General features: G+C 40.7%; 2 protein-coding genes across 2 annotated transcripts in view; both read right to left on the bottom strand.

Annotated features, from left to right (window-relative positions):
• LOC144646848 (uncharacterized) overlaps window positions 1-12,506 on the bottom strand; it is a 54,187-nt gene extending 41,681 nt beyond the window's left edge. The window contains exons 1-11 of the mRNA XM_078506542.1: window positions 12,385-12,506; window positions 9,049-9,950; window positions 8,516-8,587; window positions 6,786-7,628; window positions 5,661-5,681; window positions 5,060-5,255; window positions 3,913-4,277; window positions 3,107-3,208; window positions 2,702-2,884; window positions 2,344-2,622; window positions 998-1,675 (exon numbers count right to left, since the gene is read on the bottom strand). Coding sequence (XP_078362668.1) covers window positions 998-1,675; window positions 2,344-2,622; window positions 2,702-2,884; window positions 3,107-3,208; window positions 3,913-4,277; window positions 5,060-5,255; window positions 5,661-5,681; window positions 6,786-7,628; window positions 8,516-8,587; window positions 9,049-9,943 — 3,634 coding nt within the window. The 5' untranslated portion in view covers window positions 9,944-9,950; window positions 12,385-12,506. The remainder of the gene's footprint in view (window positions 1-997; window positions 1,676-2,343; window positions 2,623-2,701; window positions 2,885-3,106; window positions 3,209-3,912; window positions 4,278-5,059; window positions 5,256-5,660; window positions 5,682-6,785; window positions 7,629-8,515; window positions 8,588-9,048; window positions 9,951-12,384) is intronic.
• A 521-nt stretch (window positions 12,507-13,027) lies between these two features.
• Window positions 13,028-25,665, bottom strand: LOC144646851 (organic cation transporter protein-like). Its single transcript, XM_078506545.1, has 9 exons — window positions 25,195-25,665; window positions 22,520-22,666; window positions 20,424-20,704; window positions 19,193-19,432; window positions 18,440-18,574; window positions 17,297-17,382; window positions 16,191-16,299; window positions 16,029-16,101; window positions 13,028-14,781 (listed from the first exon to the last, which is right to left on the bottom strand). The coding sequence occupies exons 1-9, from the start codon at window positions 25,525-25,527 to the stop codon at window positions 14,524-14,526; spliced, it is 1,662 nt and encodes a 553-aa protein (XP_078362671.1). The 5' UTR covers window positions 25,528-25,665; the 3' UTR covers window positions 13,028-14,523.
• Window positions 25,666-25,749: the final 84 nt, after the last annotated feature.

Below are 25,749 nucleotides of genomic sequence, written 5' to 3'. Positions count from 1 at the left end.
GTTTTAATTTATCTTGTTTTATCTACGCTCGCTTAGAGTTGAAGACAACTCTAGTGCAACTCTGGTCATAGGCGTACGGGCACCTTCAGCCCTAGGGGGGCGGAGACCTAACTGCCCGAAAAAAAAAATGACATGCGTTTAAAGGCATATAAAACGGACAACAAAACGTTCATTGAAATAATTGTGTACAAACTTTTCCTACTTGCTTAAGGGAAACGATAGTTCTTAATTAATTTCGTGGCATTGCCCGAAGATGCCAATGCACTGAATCATTTTTCTTCGGAAATATTTTATTTATTCACTCTTGTTAAAAAAAATAAGGTATTTTTGGGGAGCCAATTTTACATTGTTTTTCCTCCACTTGAGAGAAATACAAAAGCGTGTGAGAAATTCAGGGGTAAATGAGTTAAAAAATTTCGTCGAAAGTTTTGAGCTAGTCCTTAGAACTTACATTTGAGTCAAAAGCATAAGCTTCATCGCATTTGTAACGACTTTGTTTTAAGGTCTTACACTGGATCCACCGTGCGGAAAATGGAAAATCCTAACTTCTGGTCGCCCTCGCCAATTTTTCACTCACTTCAAAATGATTGAAACTGAAACAAACTGAGGGATCACGCAGAATTTGCGAGAAAAATCGAACATGATCAATGTTCGAGAGGAAACAAAAGCAGATAACTTTTGAACCACAAAGTTCGGTATATTTCCAATACTTTTTCTGTTGATGTAACTCGTTTTGAACATAATGTTGAGATTTGTCGGCTTATTTTCTATTTTTTTCCTAGGCTTGTTGCCCGAATTCTAACCATTTTGCCCGAAAAATTTTGGCACTGGGGGGGCTGCAGCCCCCCTCGCCCCCCCCGCCTCGTACGCCTATGACTCTGGTCCTTCAAATCTCGGCGATTCTCGTTCTCAGTTGGTCCAGCTGATACCTAAACGATACATCAATGATACATAAATGACGCGATACATAAAGCAAAAACAAGAAGTATTCCGTTACCTCCTGGTCCTCCTGGTCCACCGGGCCCTCCTGGTCCACCCGGACCACCGGGTCCGCCGGGTCCCCCTGGACCTCCTGGTCCCCCTGGGCCATTAGGCTTACCCGGGGCATACGGAGTTGGTGTGGTTTTCTTGGTTGGCACTCTTGGAGATTTCGTTGTAGGCCCACCGGGACCACCGGGTCCTCCTGGACCCCCTGGGCCTCCGGGACCACCAGGACCTCCCGGTCCACCGGGTCCTCCAGGTCCTCCGGGACCTCCCGGGCCTCCGGGCCCGCCAGGCCCCTTGGGACCACCTGGACCTCCCGGTGTGCCCGGTTTCTTTGTTGGTTTGGTTGGCTTTGTCGTTTTCCCAGGACGTGGTGTCGTTTTTCCTCCAGGTCCCCCAGGGCCACCGGGGCCACCAGGTCCTCCCGGACCACCAGGCCCTCCTGGTCCGCCAGGACCACCCGGTCCACTCGGACCTCCGGGAGTTCCTGGTTTCTTTGTGGGTTTCGTTGGCTTTGTTGTTTTTCCAGGACGTGGTGTTGTCTTTCCGCCGGGCCCACCGGGCCCTCCTGGACCTCCTGGACCCCCCGGACCACCTGGACCTCCGGGTCCGCCGGGACCGCCTGGTCCTCCAGGGCCACCTGGTGTTCCCGGCGCTTTTTTAGTTGGTCTTGTTGGTCTTGTGGATTTACCTGCAAGAAGAATTCCAGTAATAAAGACAACAATTCGAAAGTCTAAAAGTTTCGAGCATTCAACTGAGACTACGAAGTATATTCCGGGATTCTAACTGTGACACTGTGCTTACAGAAAACGTTTTTAGAATGTTATTTTTTAATATGCGCAATAACACTGAAATTTGGCGATTTATTTCACATTCACTGTACCTAAATTTATGTGCTTTTCTACGGAGACTAAAATACCACTGGAATGCATGGCAGAACTTTCGAATTTGTACTGACCTCCTTCATTCAAAAGGAATTTGAAAGTGTTTTTGATGCATATCAATATATCATCTGAGATTGTCCAGTCTTGTGACAAGGGTTATTTTGTAAGCATTTGCAATATTCATTACGTTTTTGGAATCAGTGTTAAAAAATTCTAAACAAGTCTGACAGGACGTTCGATTTTTTTAGGGCTTGTTTAGATTTTCAAGTTTATAATGACGAATTGACACCCTTCATGATACACTAAGATGGGCGATGTTCTAATTCATCGTATAAGAAACTGAACATCCCTTTCTGTTCTGATTTCTGATTTTTTTTGGTTTCTGGATAGCTTATTAACAACACGTTATATCGAATAACGTAACGTTTATAAGGTTGTGTTAAAACGCTGTTCAAAAGAAATAACACAACCATACCTGGCCTCTTAGTTGTTGGTCCGCCTGGTCCCCCAGGACCACCTGGGCCTCCTGGGCCACCGGGACCTCCTGGACCTCCGGGTCCGCCAGGTCCCCCAGGTTTACCTGGAGGCTTTGTTGTTGTTCCTGGTTTCGGAGTTGTTTTCGGTCCTCCGGGTCCCCCCGGGCCGCCCGGACCACCTGGACCTCCTGGTCCGCTTGGTCCTCCGGGTCCCCCGGGTCCACCCGGACCTCCGGGCCCACCCGGTCCTCCTGGACCTCCCGGCCCACCGGGTTTACCTGTTGAAATATAGAAACAATTTTAACTTCGTGACATCCGACAGCAAAGTAATTTAAACTTAATATGTTTAGTTCTTACCTGGAGGAGCTTTAGTTGGTTTTGTTGTTTTACCAGGCTTGGGTCCCCCGGGTCCTCCGGGACCACCCGGACCACCGGGGCCACCTGGGCCATTGGGACCTCCTGGACCACCGGGACCTCCCGGACCGCCGGGGCCCCCAGGGCCTCCTGGACCTCCTGGTTTCTTTGTTGTCTTCCCTGATGCTACAATGAATCATGACGATTATGTCAGTGACTTACGTTACTACGACTCTAAAATATATATCGAGCAACTGAAAAAGTTACTTGATTGAGTAATCTTTGGATAGTCTGTAGATTTAAGGTAGCTTAAAATTGCAAAACGCTGTTAACGTAGCAAAGACTTGAAATAGAATGAGTATTTTTTAAATGTTTAATTAGTATATAAAAAATTCTAGTTAATCAAACCTGGTGTTGTTGGACCGCCTGGCTTGGTTGGACCAACAGGTTTGGTAGGCCCAGTACACACACATGGCTGCAATTTAGAAATCGAAAGAGTACCACCAGCACCTGAACAAAAAAAAGTCAAAATAAACAACAGTGATAGTACTACAATTTTTTTAATCATCTTAATCCGAGTAAATTGTTATACTTTGCACTCCTGGGGCCAGTTGTTCGAAGGGCGGATAACGCTATCCTGCAGATAAATCGCTAATCATTGGATAAAATGTTAACAAAACATACTACGCTATCCACTGGATAGTGATTTATCCAGCAGATAGCGTTATCTACCCTAACAACTGGGCCCTGTAGAACAGGAGACTTCGTTACTGTGACGATTCTTTTGTTTTAAAATATAATGAGAGAGAAAAAGAAAGCGCGTCGACGTGTCTGCAAGGCTTTTGAACCTTGTTGAAGATGATAACTCATTTAATCGTTGGATAAAAACAGCATATCCGCTAATTTAGTATGGACTTACTTTTTTAAGCGGGAAAATTGACACAAGAAAAGATGTAAAAGAGTTTCTAAGTTTCAGTGGCAAGTGTTCTCCTCTTTTTTACCTTAATTTTTTAAATGCGAGTTCTCTATAAACAAGCCTTCTCATTTTTTTATCTACATAGATCTCAAAAGCTACCCTTTCACGATGCCTCGCTCATTAAAGTGCCTGGCATTTATTTAACTTTTCACCACACAATTCACAAGTTCCGGATCAAGTTACAACTTTAGGTAAAAGTAATCAGAGACAAACGTTTTGTGACTTTGTGAACACTTACTCATGCAAATGGCTTTCTTGAGATCGTTCGTGATGTACTGCAACTGCTTAAAATCCGATGTGAAAACGTGAGTCTTGTCGGGATCGGTTGCCATGGAATCAAGTTCCTTTGCGTTAAAGTACCTTCCCACCCCTACTGAGTAGATGGTGACGCCACGAGATCTCAGTCGCTTGGAGACGCTATGTACGTCATCAATGGAGCGGCCGTCAGTGATGACCACAACAACTTTCCTGGAACGTGAACGTCGACTTCTGCTGAAAAGCCTTCTATACGCGTAGCTGAGCGCTCGGCCTGTTCTTGCGCCCGTTCGTGGATAGTTAATGGGACGATTGAGACCCGTGAACAACTGCGGGTTACTCTGGTATCTGAAATGATAAAATGTATTGTTCTGGCTAGTTTAGAATTGGTATCGACTTCTTTTCAATGAAGTCTTTTTATACTTTAACTTCCGTTTTAGGTACTTTGTAATATTTCTTGCGACTTTTTTTTTTTTTTTTTATTTTTTTTTTTTTTTTTTTTTTTTTTTTTTTTTTTTTTTTTTTTTTTTTTTTTTTTTTTTTTTTTTGGGGGTGGTTATTTTTTTTTTTTTTTGTTTAGTTTGTTTTTTTTTTTCGTGTGTTTAGTTAAGATATAGAAAATATCCCCGTTTTATATATAGAGTCGGCGTTTTTTTCCCCCAGAAAGTTTCACCGGGACTGTGTAATGTGTTGTAAAAGATAAAAAAAGGGTGTAAAGCGGTGTTATAGAGAAAAGAGAAAAAAATATAGAGAAAAAAACAGCCCCACCGCGTTAAAATATATGTGTGTACTCAACATTGTGAAATTTTTATTTTTTACCAGGGCCTTATCTTTGCGGTCTTGTCGATCTTCGTATTTATTTATGAGGTTCGCCGGCATTTCACTTACTTGCTTCCTCAAAACAAAAAGTAGTAAAGGCCTTTATTTTAATGGGGGGGGGGGGGGGGGGGGCTACCCTATCAGTTTTATGTTTAAAATTGTTATCAACAGAGGCCCTGGTAAAGCAACGCGGCTGTAGGCAGTAGCACGGTTATACATCAAAAATAAAAACTCAGAGCTGGAAATCATTTGTCGTTTGCCAGTTTCAAGCCGTGTTCAGTTTGATAACGACAGCTTTGCGTGCAACTAACCTGCGGAAATTGAAGATCATTCTCGGTCTTGTTCCGTAGACAGTCAAGGATACTCGGGTGTTAGTTCTTGATATGGCGAAACCCATCGTTAGGCCTCGGACAAAGTCGATAATCCTTCGGAAGTTACCGACACCGTACCTTTCCACACTTGAAGACCCGTCGACTAGAATAGCTAGGTCGATTTTTGCATTACAAGCTGGGGAGGGAAAAAATATAGCGCAAATTACTAATACGAATAGATATTTCTTTTTTTTGGCATTTTTATATTTTAAGATAAATAACCACCACTTTTCTGTCCTAATATCAATACTAGTATTTTTTTTTCTTTCTCTTCCTTTCTGCTGCAATTATCTAATTTCAGGGTCAGATGAATGTCTTAACGTTATTCTAAGCCAGTGTCAAACATTTTGCAGACTTGAATCACGAATCCTGGCTGCAATTTTAGTAGTTTTTGCAAAAAATGAATCTTTTTTAATGTTGTTTAAGTTCTAAGATGAGAAGTTTCTCACTGAGTAAAAACCTTTTATATGCACTTTTGCGATACCAGCTTAATTTCTAAGAATTATTTGAATGGACAGTATTTTGGTGTTAGACCTCTTACCTTGTGCTTTAGTTGGTTTGGCTGAAGAAAAAGAAAGGAAATATATTTTACTGTTTTGAAATAATGAGCAAGACCAATTAAAATATCAACTGTGTACTGGTTTTATGTCCTATGATAGTAAATAACAACCTCGTTCCCAGGGCTTTTCCCGCCCGTTCCAAATTACCAAGGGAAAAGCCCTGGGAACGAGGTTGAGTAAATGGTTCGCTTCTCACTACTATGATGCTCTTGTAACTACCTTTTTGAACAAATGCAACTGCCACATAAATGAACTTCCTGAATTACATTATAGAAAATACAACATAAAATGCAACGCAAGTGTACGCAAGTCTTGGCCAAGCGGAGACGCAAGTAGACGCAAGTTTTCGGGCTTTAATCCGCAGTTGGCAATACCGAAGCGCGCGAGTGGCGTCACGACTCAGACAAGACTCAGACACACAAACCGAAATGGCGGACGATTTTCCTAAACACTTTCTAAAACAGCTGGTGTTCCATAAAAATACTTTCATCAAACGAAAACTTCGCCTAGATTCTTTCTATTTTTCTCATAACACGCTGATGTTTTCTGAGCCTCGTGGAGGTTACATCATTTGCATTCTATTTTTAGACCTCGCGCACTTCGCTATTGTGGGCGCCAGAATTTTCGTACGTGAATTTCATAGTTCGTACAGAGTTTCATAGTTTCGTGTTATTTTTCGTGTAGTTAGTTTCCTTTGTTTAGTAGCCTTTTTTAACATGTCATATTCATTTGCATTTTGTATATCTTCTGTTGACGTGTAATTTATTGATTCTGTTAGTTAGGTTTTGAGTTTCCAGTTTATAGCTTCCAATTCGTCTTTTAAGTTTTGGATTCGTCACATTCGTCTTGTAAGTTTTCTCGTTTATTTCGCTTTGTCATTTTCCTGCATTCTTCGGGACAGTCGATGTTAGTTATTTTATGCTCATTTCTGTATTTGTAATTTTGTTATTCTCAGTTATCGTGTCCAATCTTAGTCATGGTAAGATTTGGATGCTTGTGATAACCGTTTGCAACATCAGCAATTACATCAGGAGATATTATCCTTTCTGAGGACTAGGTGATTAATCAAGCCGCGAAACTGTTAAAAACGATAAAGTGTTACTTACGACATGGCGGACACATTCCCGGTACCACTGTGGGTGAAACGGCAAAAGACTGTTCAGCGGGATTGTTAATGTCGTCCTTTTGCTCAGTGTTATCATGCACGGAGTGTCCCTCGTCCTTTAACTCCTCATCATCCTCATCATTCTGCTCATCATCGTCATCTTCATCATCACTGTCGTCATCTTCGTCGTCATCATCATCATCGTCGTCGTTGTCATGGTGACCTCCTTCTTCCTCAGCTTTTTTATCGGCTTCTTTTTCTTGTTCAACAGCTTCTTTCTCAATTTCGTCCTTGTAGTCGGGCTCATCAGAAGATTTCTGCTTTTTGTTATGCGATTCTTCTTTTTGGGCCTTCTTAATGGAATCATTTTCTGGAATGTCATTGGTTTCCTTTTCACCGAATTGAGCTGTAAATGATCTCGAGTCATTCCTTCCTGGAAATGCACTCTTTTCGTCTTCATGTTTGGAAGAACTTTTGTAGAACTTGTCTTCATTTTGCTTATAGCTGTAACCTGCAAAGCTCTGCGATGTTCCGTTGTATTCTGCGAACTCATCTGCATCTGATATTGAATCCTTTGTTTGCGGCGAAGCACCTTTGCCTCTCGTCTGGTCCCCAGAGGAGACCTTCCTTGTGGAAGCCTTCTCTGCTGTTGGTCGCGCCTTTACTGGGCTGGACTTGCTGCCTTTAGCGGGCGGTGCAGTCATTACGTACTGGGGTGGAGTGGGGGCGACTTGAGGCTGGAAGCTTGGTGCAGCAGGAGCCTGGTAACTAGGATATCCGGGATAATTGACGTAACCCTGGTAACCTTTGTACCCTCCGGTGTTTGGGACACATGGAGGCTTGTCTGAAAAAGAACGTGAAAACCAGGACATTCGCGTTAAAACCTAATGTTTGCCATGACCGTTAAGTGTTTCATCCACATAAAGTGGATGTTATAAAAGGTAGTATAGAAAACACTAGAGCTGCAACTTTGTGGAATGCACTGAAACTCCATTTTAAATTAAGTGAATCGCTTATTCATTTTTAAACGCAAAATGAAAGCTTATCTTTGAGGTATCACGGAAGGAAAATTGGCGTTTTCGTTCCAATTGAAATTGTGTGCAAACCATCAATGGTAATTCCGATAAAGTATATATTTTCTGACAGCTTATTGAATAAAGATTGTAATTGTGGATTTTTTCTACTTCATATAGACCATAATAAGCAACGTCAGCATTTTGTTTGCAATTATGATGTTGCGCAACTTTAGGTTTATTTGAGAACACTTTTACATGAGAGCCAAAACTTTTATGTGGAATTTGATCTATATATATTGGTCTCAAAAAACCGTGTCTCAGATTTTTCTTTTCTTGCTCCATTATTTTTTTATGAATTTTTAATCCTAAAAAAGCGTAAAAATGCCATTTTTGGGATTACCACTGATGGTTTGCACACAATTTCACTTGGAACGAAAACGCCAGTTTTCCTTCCGTGATACCTTAAAATCAGTTTTTAATGTCATAAACTCTACATGTGATTAGTCTTAGCAATTACTTTTTATAGACAATTTTTAGCATTTCTAAGAATTTTTATTCTATCATTGTAAATAGTTTTATTAATAATATTTTATAAATAATTTATTATATTTTATCGTATTTTTTTTTCATTGTCTCTCAAAAACCCCCATGGGGAGGTGACAATAAAATTTGTATTGTATTGTAAAACAATGTCATGAATTACAGTGGAACAAACCTGGGCAGATCATGTTCGGTGGACAGCACTGTAGATTGGAATAACTGTACTGTTGGCTTGGAGCACCCCAAGCTACAGAATAAAATGCAAAATAGATAGTCAATTTAACCCTTTATAAAATAGTAACCCAACGGCATCTTTATAATACCTTTCTTTATTTAATGCAGCTAAAAACCAAAACGGTACACCAGCAACAGTGTTGTGATCGTCAGTCTGAAGGACATCTTTCAGTACATTGGAGTGATTTTCAATTGAGTGTCGAAAGAAATTCGCTTTTGTTTTGGTTTTGGTTTTGCATTAAGTACTACTCTTAGTGATTGGTTAAAAAAGTTCGCGCCTCTTTGCCATCCAATCAGAAGAAAAACCAAAACAAATCGTGACTAGCTCGTGCACGTTATCCCGTGCTTCGTGCCGGCTACATGTCTGTCTGACTGCCTCGAGTTTTGATTGGTTCACTGGATTGTTTGTGTCCTTTTGTGATTGGTCAGAATGATTATTGCGACACTCAATAGAAAACTCCTTTATCTTCATACCCAAATTTTGTCTTTTCACGGGCTGTTCGTCTTCGTCTTCGTCGTCGTCAACTTTTACCCATTCATCATCATCATCTTCTTCTTCGCTTCTTTTCGGCTCGCTTCCACTGCCATCTTTACTTGAGCTTGTCGTTGTTGTTGTTTTGTTATCTTCGTGTTCTTTTTCAACAACGTTCTTTTCATCGCTTTCGTCAGGCTCAGCATCATTTTCTTGGCCCTCTTTATTATCATTTTCTATTTTGTTTGTCATATGGCTGTCATCGTCTTGATTCGAGTATGTTCCAGAGCCTTCGTGCATCGCAACTGCATCGTTACTGGAAGCTGTTGTTTCAGACGTATCTTCATAACCATTGGCTGTTTCATTGGCTGGTTGATTCCTTGGTTCCTCTCTGGAGTCCATGACGTCATTCTCACGGCTTATTTCAGGGCTTTCCAACGCTTTGTCAGTCGTTTCATTGTTATAAAAACCGCCATCACTGTTGGTATCACTGTGCGCGTATTCATTACCGTTGTTGGTATTACTGTGATCGTTCATATCCAAAGAACTGTTCGGATCAATGGCTTGTACATTGTCCTCGGACACGGTGTCCACGTGATCTGAAACGTCATTTGGCGAGTACTCTGTGACGTCACTACTGTGCTGCTCGATGTCAGCATCGTCCGTGCCTCGTTTTTGACGCACATTTGGCGCGTAATCCGACAAATAAACGGATTTTGAGTCATTAGCTGTGTTTACAGCTTCTCTTTTCTCCACAAATGAAGGTTGTGTATCTTGGACCATACTCGTCGAGTAAAACTCCGGTCCATAATTGTCTTGCGTGTACCATTCTTGAGCAATAGAATGGTTTACTACAAGAAGCAACAGCGTGCCTCTTAGCAGTAACGAAAAAAACATCTCAATCCTAAAAAACAACAGTAGCAGTTCACTACCTGTACAAACTTAAATCACTCTTTCCCTCGCACCCAGGCTTTTGTTTATAGTATGTAACAAGAGAGGATATTTACCGAGTACTTAATGCTCATAAGGATACTCTTGATTCTATAAAATAAAAAGCCATATTTACCCTAGATAACGTTTGCATTGTGTAATTTGATTCTTTGAGCACTCTTTGAGCACTAGGATCGATCAATCTCACGAGCAGGTCAGTTTTTTTTATTACATCTGTACACAAAATACAAATAAATTAAGTTCTTTGTGGGGGGAAGACGGGGCAGAGAAAATTTATTTCTCCGTAACTATATGCTTCAACCGAACTTATATCAACCTAGTAAATGGCCCAGCTCACAACGAGTCTTTTGTAGCTCAGTTGGTTAGAGCGCCCAACCGGTATCTGGGAGGCCATGGGTTCGATTCCCGTCGGGGACTCAGATTTTTTCTTTGTCCCACGCTCGTGTCATGTTGAATAATTTCTTCACTATTTATCACCGAGCTTAAAATTTACCATCTTTATTATTTACTACACATTTGATGATTTCTACATTGCTGATCCTAACAGTATGCAGGACGCGTGTCACATATCAACCTAGTAAATGGCTTAGCTCACAGCGAGTCTCACGTAGCTCAGTTGGTTAGAGCGCCCAACCGGTATCTGGGAGGCCATGGGTTCGATTCCCGTTGGGGACTCAGATTTTTTCTTTGTTCCACGCTCGTGTCATGTTGAATAATTTCTTCTCTATATGCTTCACATTTCAATGTCAAACTCTACTCCGGTAAGCGACCCAACTCTATCTCAGCCATTTAAATGATAAAAAGTCTATTTCTGATTGTCTACCTCAAAAGATACATTAATCCTAGCTAGTGCCAGGATAACTCAAGACTGTTCCCAGCCTTTCTGTTTTTCAACGCAAAAGAGCGCGAGAAAAACACGCTCCCAGCCCCACCCCCTTTTTGTTTGTGCTGACGTCCAGTTCTGTCGAGAGATTTTTCCCGCGTTCAACGATCGAACAATAATACGACAAATAGAGAGCTGTGAACAGTCTAGAATAATCTCAGCACTAGGGTCAAATAAAAACAAAAAGCAGAATACAATGGCATTAGGGTTATCCACCTGCTCGGTAGATCCTGTTGCAAGAATCAACCTCCTGCCATGTAATAAGACTGTTGTGTTTAATCTTGGTGGATCTTCATAAACAAGACTGCCTTAAGTCTGTGTCAGGAATGTCTGATTTGATGGTTCTTAGAATGTGTTTTTCGACTGGCGCCCAGCCACTTTTTGGTACCTCTGCTGCCTACGTATACCTATGTTTGTCATCCCTGCACAATTTCCTTCCAAACTGTCCCATTCTTTTTACTAATTGTCTATGTCGGTCTTCTCATCTCATCTTTCCACTTTAACTTAACTTTTTTTTTTGAGAAATAGAAAGACTAAGAGCGCTTTCCATTAGTGAGAACTGGTCGGTCAGACCAGTGTATTCGAGAACAGAATTCCGTCGTTAGTCCGATTTGTCCTGTCAAATCACTGCAGTCAATGCATAAATACTTTACACTAATGTGTTGGATTTGTGGGAAAATCTCGTGAAAAAGGTCCATTTCACATTCAAAATCACTGGACCGGCCGGCCAGGTCTGAAAAATGGAAAGCGCCCTAAATCGATATTTTTCAAATATGTGCACGCGTGACGCGAGGCGTGAGGGGGAGAACACGATGAAATCTTGAAATTAAATCACGAGCTATAAATGAGTGCGTAGATTTCGTTCTTTTTGTGAAGAGATTAGAGGTCAGATGTTTCTAAGATATTGCACATTTTCGACTTTTTGTTCTTTAGTGAGGTGGTTAATTATAGGTCATAAAAACCAAAATAGCCCTGCTAAACATCGCCACCTACTGCACACAGAACAATGTCACAGACAACACATAACTCCCGCGAAATATTTTTGTCCGTTCATCATATTAGTCGTGTATATGTGAAGATAAAATGTTTGCTGAAAGAACTGAATACTGCATTGCCCTTTCAATATATACGAGTATTAAGTATTTTGCTACCAACTGACTTCTCGGTTATTACTTTTTCTGTCTAAAGAAGAAAAACTGCATTAAAATAACGGAGAATTACAGAATGTAAAGTCAACTGTGTCTTTACATTCTGGTACGAGGAGTATCTTATGTTTGCTTATGAAAGAAAGAGCACATCAGACGTCGTTGTGACTTTTTTCTTAAGATATAAACCTCGATAGCATAGGTAGGTTTCTTTGTAATAAAATCAAACGAGAACAAATTCTTTGGCATTAATATTGAGAAAAAATTTCACTCGCGTTTGAACTCTCTTAACTAAAATGTGTTTTCGTGTCACTTGCCATCATTAAATTTAAAATCTCAGAGATTACTTATTAACGTACCTTGCAGGACCTTACATCAATCTGCTTGAAAGGAAAAACTGCTAAGCTGTAGTTCTTTAAAGTAAGGTGAAGGAAGAGATTTTACCAAAGGACAATTGAAAAATTCATATCACGTATGTCATGGTCACGTCACCGGCTTATCAACCCTGTTCTTGTCTTTATTAACACTAATATGGAATTTGTCTTTTAAAACAATAACTGGTATATTTGAAAAATATTTTCTGGTGCTAAATAAGCGGTAAAATAAAAATATTCCACAATCTCTTTATCTGTGTAGTAAGGGGTAGCGAATAAAAATAATAATATATTCTAGCTCCTTTTTCTTCTGGGTCTTTTGATCACCATTAAATGTACATGGTTCAAGTGATATCGTGTTTGTTTAAAAGGCCAAAGGCTTTCAGTAGGTTTCAACAGGTATTTTTATGTGGTTTGGGAAAACAACGAATAAATGTTTAGTTTACCTCCACAAGTACCAACCTAAGTAAACAATACAGTTGAAATTTTTAATTGCGTTTCTTTTCATCACTGAATACCATTCATTTGTAACCATCGATGACATTAAATCAAACGCGAGCATAAGCAGGAGATTTAACGCCTAATATTAATAAAAATTAATTTCACCCTTCGACGTGTGACCTTCACACCACCATAAGTTATAACGTAAACATATACCTAAATTTCATTTTATTTTATTTTTTGTCGTGTAAGAAGCTCTACACAAGGTGTTTTCGTGTAAAGGAAGTGAGAGAGATTTTTTCGGTTATATCCATGTATAAAATAAGCCATTCGGAAAAACTATCAAGAAATCTTTTTATTTTACAAGTATTTTCGTACCTGATAAAATCTCTAAACAAAACAAGCATAACAGACTGTGATTATCTTTTACACTAGTTTAAATCAGTTCTCGCACGAGAGTCAAGTGGTCGAAGGCAAGTATATGTCTATAGGGCATCTTAGGCGTTCCTTTTCAAAGTGTTGGGTGTCGCAGTGAAATTAACATGGCCACCACAGTTGTATAACGACCTGCCTAATTCTTGTGAATAACCTTTACTTTGGACAGGTCTTTGTTTAGAGAATCTCTAGATTGGCTATTAGTTTACTTATCAGTATTATAGCTACACTTTGTAGAACGAAACTAAAAAACTGCAAAGTAAAGGCAAGATGATTGGTCTGACATTGTGGAATTATCTTCTTTTATTTAAGTGACCTGTACGTAGTAAATGGAAAGACATCAGGCGTTGGTGATCGCTGGAGTTTAGCCTCTCTTTCAAGTCGAGGCTCATTTAATTGAGCCTAATTTGCCGTAAACGCTCAAATATCTCCAGTCTTTACTCGCTCTACTGGTATTGAATGCACGCAGGCCATGCGACTATTAAAATTTCACTAGGGTTCAGTTTTCAAGATTAAACGAAAACCTTTGAACTGAATACCAAGGGGGAGAGCGTACAAAAGCCAAAGTGTCGAGGATTTGCGAAGAGTTTAAAAATTCGAATTAATAAGTTGACTTTGGCTAAAAATATTGTTTTTGGACGTTTTGGCCACTACTGTTGCCTTCTTCAGCAAGATAAAAATGCAAATGTTCAACGGCGTCCTGTTAAAATATGTAACGAATGTGTGATAAAAACTAAATGAACTTTCCGAGTGCAACAAAAGTCTCTAGAGCATACTTAAGGAGAACAACACGCAAAAAGGCCATCCAAACATTGGATAAAAACTCTTTGTTGGCAAAACACCATATGCCTAACGACCATCAAATAGATTTGGAGAGCGTCAAAATTGTTGACAGGTCAACGGTGTGGGAACAACGACTAATTCTTGAAGCTTGGCATTCTGTGCGAGATAGGAACGCTATAAACGAAAACATAGCGCTTCCAAACGTTTACAATAGCATTAAGAATTCACTAGACTCATTAAGTCTATAGCATTGGGTGGCGTTAAGAACTTCTAACTCGATTTGGTTAAATACATGTGAATAGAATATCTCATATTACAAAAGGTTAAAACAAAAAATAGGCTAAACTTTCAGTTTGAATAACCATTAAAATCTGCATATTTACAAAGTTCCAAGTTTCTTAATCTTTGTTTTAGCACCAACAGGGAAGACCTTTGCTATCGAATATCATGTCGTTTGAGTTAGGGTTACACTTGACTTTCGATGCGGCATAGCTTTTGTTCTTCGCCTGTCCCCGTATCTTCATTTTTGTCTGATTTCTTGGGCCCAGGTCGTTTACAGCAATAAATCTTGTAATCTTCATCCCAGGCTTCAGCTTGCTCCACGGTTTGAGGCATGGGACTGAATAGCGTTTCTGGCAGCCACAGTGCCATTATTCCAGCGGCTACCCCAAGAACACCAAAAATGACCAGCGGCAGTGTTTTGTTGAGATTGGGGAGTTCAGCCTTGGGGGAAAGACAAAACCGTAAATTAAAATGCAAATGTCCTTAATTATTATCGAACGAAGTTACTAGAGAATGTGAACGAGGCAGAGACCAGCAAGAGACAACAAACCCTATGAAAGAGACGTCAGAAATTCAACTTGAAAAATTGATGACGTAGCTTTACTGGATCCCTATTCCACTCTTTTCTCTTGGTTTTGATTTCTCGCGCGCAAGTAGCAGCGAATCAGAGACATTACAAAGATCTACGTATTGCCAGGAGCCATAAACCGGAGCGTGCAACTTTCACACTGCGTCTGTGAAACGGCGTTTTCACAAGTAAAGTTGTTTTTAGATAAGTTTGGTTTCGGATTGCCAAGGGCAAGCGATTTCGTGATAGACTGTTAATACGTAACTGCAGTTCCTCGTCCACCTGGGAAATTAACATAGCGAATACATTTTTTCAGTATTTCCTCCCAAAGTAGTAGCTGACTTCATCCGAAGCAGTTATTTTCGCGGGACAGGCTTAGCTAAAAATAACTTTACTTGTTAAAACGCCGTTGCAAAATATACGGAAGTTGTACGCTCCGGATAATGGGTGGTTTTCACTGTCACGCCACTGTCACGCTGCGAAAAAATAAATCCAAAACTATTGTGTCAAAAAAATCAAGAATATTACAGGTTGTAGAAAAGTACAATATAAACTACTCGTCCAAGTCTCAGGGCTGTACGGTATTCCGTACTCGAGTTATTCGTCAAAATGTTTCACGCAAATTTAGAGAGCACAGTATGGAATCGCCATGTTGGAGCCTAACTGCTTGGGCTCCAACATGGCGGCCGGAAATCAACAAAAACATCTGGCATTAAATACTGCTACAAAAAGCGGTCAGATCACCATCATGAACAAGTAAACATTCAGATAAACACTTCTCGCAAAATCTTAACTGTTCAGATTGTTAAAAATCATAAGATAAAGCATTTTTTTAAGTACACGTGACAGCCTTTTGGCGGCCATCTTTGATCTCGTGTGGCGTGAAACTCCAAAATTCAAAATGCTCTATCTTAAAGACGGCGAATGCTATCGAGCTGAAAACCTTCAAAAAAATATGTATTAAGGACGTATAATAGCCAGTGAAGGATAAAAACTCAGGGGCCTTGCCATTCTGGATTTTAGAATTTTGATGACGTCACGTGAAAACCAAGAATAGGCTCCCAGTATAGCTACGTCTCAAGTATGTATTTTTGTATTGCATGTTTGCCCGTTTACTTACCAGTAGTACAATATATGGGGCCAGTATTGCTCCAATACGGGCCATCATTGATGACACCCCAACACCGATGTTCCTAAGATGTGAGTAGAAAGGTGTAAATTAAAGAACAAAGACATAGTCACGCAATATAGCCAAAAGCATTTGTTCTGTCCTGTCACGCACCTGATGACTGTTGGGAACAGCTCAGCAGTGAACACATAGATTGTAAGAAATGTGGACAAGATACAAAACTTGCCGATCATCGCCAGAGTAGTGATCACTGGCTGGTATTCTGAGAAGCAACAATAGAACTGAAGTTAATCTGAAATACGCAGGACAGCCGACTGCCAACTGGTTACCTCAGTTGGTAGAGCGCCGGACGGCCGCGCGGGAGGTCTCGGGTTCGACTCCCAGACCGGGCCAACACTCAGGGTCCTAAAATAACTGGGACAACGTGCTGCCATTACATTTGCAGCTGCAAATTGTAAGATTTTCTAGTCTTCTCGGATAAGGACGACAAACCGAAGGCCCCGTCTCCTACATCTTCAGTGTTATGGTCAGCAGGGGACGTTAAAGAAATCGCACACTTATCGCTAAGAGTAGTGCACGAAGTTCCGGTGTTGTGGTCTGGTCTTTGCCTGAAGTACTGTCAAGGTTTGGGGTGGGAATGTTCGGAGACACTGGCTGATAAAGCTTTTCTACAAATTCGAGGGTAAATAAAGTATTCAAGTTCAATTTCAAGCCTTGGCTTGTTGGATGTATTGTTCACGTTTTACACTCGATTACTCGATAGACACAAAAAGTCACATAAAAGGTAGTCTGTTCCCTGACTCATCCCCAGTCGTCTCTTATGCGAAAATTGCAAGACGCGAAGGATGATGGGAAGGAGGAAAGGCTTCTCTTCCTTCCCATGATTCCCTCCGTGTCGAGCAGTCGACTCAAAAGACGACTGGGGACGAGTCAGGCCTGTTCCAGGCTCTCGGTAGTTGAAGGGGAAAACGAAAAACGCGGGCGAGCGAGAAAAAAAAAACGAGAGGGGAAGAAGGCGAGCGATGGAAAGAGAGCCTGTAAGAATATCTTTAACGACCTTCTTCGTCGTCCCCCTCGTTTTTTCCTCGCTCGTTTGTATTTTTTGCTCTCCTCCAACTACCGAGAGCCTGGAACAGGCTGCAAAAAAGGAAAAAAAAAAACAGATAAAGAAGGTAAAGAACCAAGAATCATGTGTTATACATTGGAAACTTGGCTTGTACCGACGTTTTGAGCGTCAGCCATTTGTTCCGTTCACTCACCTGTCTTGTCAGGCACAGCTAACACCAACATGCCGGCCAGTCCACCAATTAGCATGAACGTACAATATGGAATACGGCGACCAAACCTGACAACGAAATAATCCAGGAAATAAATCCATTAAAACTCTCATGGCGAAACGCCGTTTTCTTAAAATTTGTCAAAAGGGGTAGTCTGTTTTGGATCACATCAGAACATGTAATTCGAAATTGGCCTAACAGAAACAGCTACCGTATTTACTCGAATAAGCGCCGCGGCGCTTATTAAATTTTTCGCGTCTCAAGTGCGGCGCTTATTTGAGGGCGGCGCTTATTTAAAATTTAGACGCCACAAAGAATCTTATCTTTTACAGTTATTGAAAAGAGCGTCTTTTGATTGTCAGTATTTGTCTCTTGCCGAGACAAAAGTGGCGCTAGCTGTCCTGGCAAAAGTTGGCGGCCTTCGCAACATTTACAGAACTACGTATTGTTAGAGTGTTGAATAGAAAAACTAATGGGAGAGCGAAAAAACAATCACTCATAACTGCAAAACATCGCTTTTGATGCAAAGAAATGTTCAAGCTTGTCTTAGAGTTGCTTTGTAGTGCCGTTTTAAGTTAAACAAAATTCTTCAAATAAGCGCCCCATCGAGACTGCGGCGCTTATTCGGGGGCGGCGCTTATTAACTTTTTTGTCCTAAATGCGGCGCTTATTCGAGGGCGGCGGTTATTCGGGGGCGGCGCTTTTTCGAGTAAATACGGTATTCGTAACAAGAGAAATGGATTAGTTTGTTTAATTTCCGCCTTATAAAATTACGTAAGCTGTTCATTCCATTTCAGATGCAAGGATGCAAGCAATAGCATTGGTGATGTTGTTTTGGTAGCTTATCGTAGCATGGTTTACGTTACTTTTCCTGTGCTTTTTACCGATCAAATGTTTTTGCTTTGAGTTCTGTTTGGTTTAGAAAATGTCGTAGTGAGAATCCCTGTGACAAAAGAAGATTTGGTACCCTGTGACCATCAGCTTTAAAGTTTTGGATCATCACTCGTTAACCGCTCTAAAATCGCCAAAGTATTTTGCATACACCGGAGACGTAGTGAACGAAAATCTGTTAAGTTCCCTTGTCTGATTGTGTAAACATCAATTTCCTTTGTTTTTTGTATTTACCTTTGAAGACAGAACCAAGCCAGCAGTGCACTGGGCAGCTCGATGATAATAAGGATGAAGAAGTTCACGTACATGTCTCCAGCAAGATTCTTCACGTTCAAACTCAGTCCAAAGTACACCAGAGCGTTAACAAACCTAGCAGTAAAAAATGGACGAACCAAACAGCAAACAATGGAGCGCAGGGTAGCGCTCACCTCCCACTAAAGGCTGTGGCAAACGAAAACACATTGTTGCTGTGATGTTCCTTGTGTAAGCAAAGGGGCGGGACACACAACAAATGTTTTGTTTCCATGCTGTGCAAACCGGAAAACATTTGTTGCGGACTCAAAATGTTTCTGAAAAAATCAGAAACAATTTTTGTGTCTCGGACACAAATTTTCTATCCGCAACAAATGTTGCGCGTGCGGGAAAACAGTGAAACACTTGTGTCCGCAACAATGTGTGAACGTTTGCCAGTGCCTTTTAATGTGGCCCGGGTTCGAATCCTGCACTCGGCGTCATATGTGGGTTGCGTTTGTTGTTGGTTCTCGACTCGTCCTTGCTTCCAGGGTTTTTTCCCAGGTTCTCCGTTTTTTCTCTACTTAAAAACCAGTTCAATCTTGAAGCACATACAATAACGAGTTCTTGAGAGATCTTTTGTGTTACGTCGGGAAATAAATAATTTACTAACATTACATTTACATTAACAACAAAGAGACAAACAGGACTTTCTCTACCTAAAGCTGGCTATGCCTCCTAACTCAAACAACTCACCAATTAAAACAACAGATGATGATTCTCTTCCGCAGTTTAGGAGTCCTGAACAAATCAAAAGTCCCGTATTTCCGGGTGTCGTCCTTTCTGACGTCAGCTTTCCTTACTTCTGAGATCACATGTTTTAGGTGTTTAGCGTCAACTTTGACTCCATTTTTGGCAGCATACTTCATAAGAAGGCTATGAGCCTCGTCCAGGCGATTGTTAGCAAGAAGCCAGCGAGGAGACTCTGGTATCCACCTCAGGAAAACACAGCACAACAACTGTTAAAACTCGACCGAGATCGGAAACTGCGCAAAATGCAATATAGAGCTATAATTTTTGGCACAAATGTTCAGCTTGAGTTTCTCAGCCTTATCCATCCTTAGTTCCTTTTAGCTTCTTATTTTAGCTTTTATGTAGCCTGCGTAGCAGATGTAAAAGGGTAAGGGGGTAGTTAGAGGATTGAGGGAATTCGAGGAGTAAAAAAAGAGTGGGGTGGGTGGGGGTGGGGAAAAGGTAAGGGAACATTCTTTTCCCCCTTCCCCTCCCCTCCTTCCCCTCCCTCTTTTTACGCCTGCTACGCAGGCTAACTTTTATGTTTCTCTGCATTAGACATCTATCTTTTGAGATGTCCTTTGGTTTTAAATACTTCTCTCATTCTAGAAATGGTTAATTATGTCATCGCATCGGTTTACTCTGCGCTCGAGCCTAGTGTCCTCGGCAATCAGACCGGCGCTTATCTTCATGCAGTTTCAGGTTGAGCATAAGTGACTACGGTTTAGTTCGCCGGTACCTGGGTGGAGAAAGCAGGGGCACCCAACAGTCCCTTTTGGCGAATATCTGTCCGGAAGACCTATTATCGCCTACGAAAAGCTGGAGATATCTTTAGCTCAAACTTTCGTGACATGGGGAATGTAATGCCTGTTGTTTTTGGAGAGAAAATGTCGTTTTGGGCTCGAAAAAACGCCAGCTACGATATTCGAGAAGGCAACCAGTGGCTCGTAAATTCGGTAATATTTAGGTCCCTAAAATTTTCTGAATTTTGAAAGTTCAGCTAACGTATCCGAAAAATGCACTTCTCTTAGCGTTTAAAAATCAGGCTTTAAATCGCGCAAAAAGGACACCTATAGACACCTATATGCCCCTGTGAAAGGCACTATGAGAACAAAGTACAGCATAGCTCCCAAATGCAATAATTCGTTAAAGTTGCAAAAAGGTGAAAACAAAGCGGCACAGCTGACGGACTTACCACCAAAATACTAAAAGCAGTGTGCCTGGTAATGACACCGCTAGCATCAAATGCCTCCAGTCCCGCAAGACATACGCCAGTAAAGACAGTATGGCGTAACCAAGCGTCATAAAGATGTTGCTAACAAACCCCGCGGCAGTTCTGTTGGAGGTGACTGATAGCTCTAAGCAGTACACGAAACGGGAAAGAAGACAGCCGGCTGCTGCAGCTCCTGCGCCGACACGGAACAAGGCAAAAAGGGAGAGGCAGTCCGCCACAGCAGACACCGTGCCACATCCTGCCTGAAAAGATGACATAGTAGGCGAATCTCGTACTAGATCCAATCACAAGCTTAAATTAAGACCAAACTCTGCTCGCACTAATTACTAAGTTTTCTTTTTTTAATAGATATATAAGCGACTGGAATTCGTTGCCGAGTGATGTCCTGGAGGCTCAATCATTAAGCTCATTTTAAAAAAAAAATCTGTTAAGCCATTTAATGCTCTAGCAATATGAACATATATATTAATATAACTTATCTTAGTATAATAAATTGTTATTAGCGTATTTTTTTTTCAATTTTATTCATTAGTAAATTTATTTGTAAATTTTTAGCTTTATCTAGGATAACAGCTTTTACATGGGAATTCAGTTTCCCCCTGCTGTTATCCTCCCACTATTTTTATTATTATTATATATTTTACTTTTTTAGTTGTAAATGTTTATTGTTATGTTGGGAAATCTTAATAAATAAATAAATAAATAAATTCTACACCAAACGTAATTTATAATAAATTTCGTAGTTTTTATGGGCTCAGTTAAGTTACGCGGAGCTAACATGCCCTGAAAGTCCCAAAAAGCGATTTTAAAGATTATAGTTCTTCTTAGGGCCTCTTCACATGAGCCCGGTTTACGAGCTGTCTCAGTTACCAGGACGGATTTTGACCTCTGTTCATATGGAAAATTTTAGCCCGGTTGACGGGGATAAAATTCAAGAAACGAAGGCAAAATGACGACACATAAAGTTGCATCTTTCGCGACTATCGTAGCTTTATTGACCCATGTAACTTTATTTATAAAGCTAATTCGCATATTTCTGAAGTGGAAATAGATACAAGGCAAAATTAAACCATTTGGACCGCCCAATTACGAAAGGGAAGCTATTTTCTCAAAAAAAGTTGCGTCCCGGCGACCGGGATGGAGCGTTCATATGGGAAAATATTCTTCCCGGTTGTCGAGATCTCGGTTGCAGAAACCGAGATATCGGTAACCGGGCTGGCCCACCTTCTCATATGAACACATCCAAAATTTTACAAGAAAATAGGAGTGAGCCGAGATCTCGGTAACTGGGCCAGCCCGGTCAACCGGGATCATATGAAGAGGCCCTTAAAGGGGCCAATTGTGCGGGCGGCAGTTTTCCAATTTTTATCGCGATATGATTGAGAAGACGCAAACATGTGACCATCATTCAAAAGTTTAATAACCACACAGCAACAATAGGAAAATATACAACGACTGTTTTAACAAAAGCCAGAGAGAATATTTATGGTTAAGGTCTTGATAATTCGCCGCTATGACGCGAAAGCCCGAATTCACCGAATCCTAACAATCAGTCATAATGGCTGAAATGATACAGTGGCTTACTCTGCTAACTATGGTCGCCAGGCGACTCTTTCGATTAAGATTTAAATGTTATGAAATTACGTATGTATTAGTAGCGTACGATTTTAAAAAATCCCTTTGCAGCACGGAAGAAAGATAAAGCTATACGTGTCCCATCTACCATGCGAGCAGGCTCTCTATTCGGGGGCAACGTAGTCAACCATTGGTGAATTGAACTCTTCGAGGGCGCGAGTCGGCGAGCGAGTTCACGTTGCCCCCGAATAGAGAGCCTGCTCACAGGCTACCCTGGACCAAGCCTAATTAGACCTAATTAATTTCTTTTTTCTTCAATACTGTAAAGCGAACTGATTGCTTAAAATTGAGCAGTCAACGTTCTTTTTTCTCGCGCTTCGTTTTGAAACGTTCAAAGGCTTTGCATGCGTGGTGATTTCCTCCACGTGTTTACAAGCGCTGGCTTAACCAACTTGAAATAGACTGTTGAATTCTGTACTTACCAAAAAGGAGATACTGAGGAAAATAGCGATCCTTCGACCGAAGTGATCAGAGATGCTGCTAAAGGCGTAGGAACCAATCAGAAGCCCTGCCAAGTAAGCTGCTTGACTTAACGCCTTCAGATGCTTCCTGCTGCAGATCAGCTCCCACTGAAAACAAGACACAAAACCGACCAGATCAAACGAGATGGAGTTCGAACTTTCGCTCTTCCTTGATCGCTAACTCTAATGCGCGTCCCGGGGGGGGGGGGGGCACTCAAAAATGTTTTATACGGGGAGGCTCCGCCCCAAGCTCTTACCCCTTACCCTTTTATATACCACAGAAATTGTACCCCTTTCGTATACCTTTTACTGAAAGAAGGTACCCCTTTAAAGGTCAAATGAACAGAATTTTCGATTTTTTTTTATTTTTTGTCCATGTGTTTATTAAGAGCAAAATGAACATATCCCGAAGTTTTAAAGTAATCGGACATTGCATCGCAGAGATATTGCAAGTTGAAAAATGCTTTTTCTAGGCCTTCATAATCGTAGAGCGCTCGGAAAAATTGTCGGAAATAAAAACTTGTGATGTCATAATTGGTGTTTTTGAAGACGACCGCAGACCGATTCCGCAGACCGCACGTTAGAATTTAAATAAATGTGTTTAGTGACTTTTCAAGCAGTTATTTCGTTCTGTTCGGCCGTTTTTCAGTTGATTGATTGTTGGTTGTTGTTCAGAGACGCGCATTTTTTTTTAAATAAAATAGCTAAAGCTTAAAAAAAGCTTAAAGTTTTGTTTGCTCAGCTGTCGTTTTGCATAATCATGTGAGACACAGGAAGAATGCACGCTGGTATGAAAACAAATCAGGAATCTCTATTGTTCTTCTGATTAGCATTTTACGTTAATGAGCAGAATTATCTGCACGTGCTTTAACTACGCACGTGCGTTTTGAATCTTGGTACACTTCAAAGCCGTTCTCTGCCAAACAACAACATGAAATGACGAAATTCTGCGTATTTTGGACAACGTCAGCCACGACGGCTAATATTCAGTTTTTCTATTTGGGGTAGCTAGTTCTTAAAGCAATAAATAAGCAGAATACGTCCGGAAAGTTGCGAGATTCTCAAGTAAAATATAAACTAATTTTCCACCAGACGATGTCGTTGACGTTGCCGTCGGTGCGGTCTGTGGAATCGGTCTGCGGTCGTCTTCAAAAACACCAATTATGACGTCAAAAACTCGTTCCATTCCTTCCATTTTAGTGCGCAGTCATTCAAAAACGTTTTCGTGAAGCCGTCGGAAATCTTCGTATTTTTTGCTGTTATTCACGCTTTAAGGCTCGGAAAGCAATTTTTTTTCTTAATTTTACTCAATAATGGATAGTTTTAGCGTTTGGTTGGTTAAAATGGCATTTTGAAATTTCTGTTCATTTGACCTTTAATATACCTAAAAGACATGCATAGACTTAGAACAGGACGTTTTTGTCATTTTCATGTTGCGCTTTATAAATTAAAATAATACAGTCATAAACTGCGTCTGTTCGAAATATTTTAATTCAAGGCCCATCATTTAAATACCCTTTCATATACCTAATCTTGTGAATTCCCTACCCTTTTATATACCTGGAGCCTGAAAAAGGTACCCCTTTCGGGCGGAGCCTCCCCGTATAGGCCATTATATGGAGTACCCCCCCCCCTCCCCCGGGATGCGCGTACGCTCTTATAAAGTTGAACCTGCCCAATTTTCTCGAACTTTTCCCCCATCTGATAAGGGCAGATGCCAACTCAAGCGTGCACGCTGTGCGATAATGGTATAGTTAAAGTCGTTTACGTCTGACTGATCCACCTTTTAATCCTTTTAAAGTACATTTTATTTGTCTCCGTTACTAGAGCTAATAAAATTTAGAACTTTTGTTGGTTCTTTATAATTACAAACGCTCCGCATTATACCCAAACTATATTTACATCAGAACCATAGACAATTTCCGGATTTATAATTGGGATCTTCGTGAAACGTTCAAACTATGAACGCACTACAAAGATCTACGAAGGTCTTCAGACTCCATCGTTCAGACAACAAACACAATATGTTTCCCGCGCTATACTACGTTCACGATACACTATGATACTCTATGCCGTTTTTTTCCAGTTAAAATTGTTAATGAAGTTGTTTCAGAAAACAGTTTTTACATATTGATCCAATAGGGGTGTATTCCTTCCTTTAACACCACCCGGGTATATGCTTAAAAGAATGTAAATATATATATAGAAAGATTGCAAATATTGACGGCCAGAAATGGACTTAAAACACCTATCTGTTATCCCCAATTCTTCCTTTTTGAGCCCCCTGAATCCTCATGTCACAGCTGAAAAACCCTTCCAAGCTCTTTCAATGCCTTTTCCTTTCACTTTTTAGTACATGTACCTCTTTTTTAAGGAGTCTGGGTTGGACGAGAGTAAATAAATGAAACCAAATACATCTCTATCTAACTTCTTGGCTTTCTGTGAGCTATTAAGCCGCACTATGACGGTAGTTTTATGGTTACTTTCGACTTACTATTCAAATACATATTTAACTTTTTAATCTCAGTGATATTTTATTATAATTCAGCTAGTGGTATCATCTCTTTAGAAGGTGCACCTAAACTATAAATGTAGGGTGCTTCAACACGAAATAAATAATGAAACTCTTATCTCACCTCAGACACTGCACTTGTAAATTCCCCGGTGAATTCATATTTGGTGCAATTAGCACAACACTTATCAACGCCGCATACAGAATCGTTGTTACTCGCTGTTATCGAGGCGGCGCACTGAAATGGCGGAGAGGCGCCGTAAAAAACCAGCACCAATTGCTGAAGACCGATAGGTACCGTCATCAAACACATAAAGCCGTACAACAGCATCGGATAACGGCCAAATCCGCCGACTAAACGAAGCAAGTCGTCAAATTGGTATGTTTTCTTTGACGATTCGCTTGCATTAAGATCATTTGCATTGTCTGGAGTGTTGCCGTCACGGCTAGCTTCCATTACGACTCAATATAAGTTTTCTCGAAGCCCGTTGTAAGGTTTTGAGATCTTACCCACAGACATTCACGCTAAAGGTATGTGAAGGTCTGTCTTTCACTATACCCGTGAACTTCAGTATGCGTGCTGAAACAATTTGCCTGTCACGACAGCACTGAAAGTGTGTACTCGTGTCAAATGTGATTGACATGGACGTAAAATAATTAAGAATCAAAATTTAGATTA

The sequence above is a fragment of the Oculina patagonica genome, chromosome 3 (assembly GCF_052425735.1).
Source record: "Oculina patagonica isolate OP01 chromosome 3, crgOcupat, whole genome shotgun sequence".
Lineage (NCBI taxonomy): Eukaryota > Metazoa > Cnidaria > Anthozoa > Scleractinia > Oculinidae > Oculina > Oculina patagonica.
This window is presented reverse-complemented; position numbering and strand designations above follow the sequence as displayed.

Excerpts from the sequence above, each read along its gene's own strand:
- LOC144646851 (XM_078506545.1), bottom strand. The coding sequence starts at position 25,527 with ATGGAAGCTAGCCGTGACGGCAACACTCCAGACAATGCAAATGATCTT. Across the intron at positions 17,383-18,439 it reads GCTTGGTTCTGTCTTCAAAG|GTTTGGTCGCCGTATTCCAT; the intron begins GTAAATACAAAA and ends TTTCGTTGTCAG. Across the intron at positions 16,300-17,296 it reads AGCTGTGCCTGACAAGACAG|AATACCAGCCAGTGATCACT; the intron begins GTGAGTGAACGG and ends GTTGCTTCTCAG.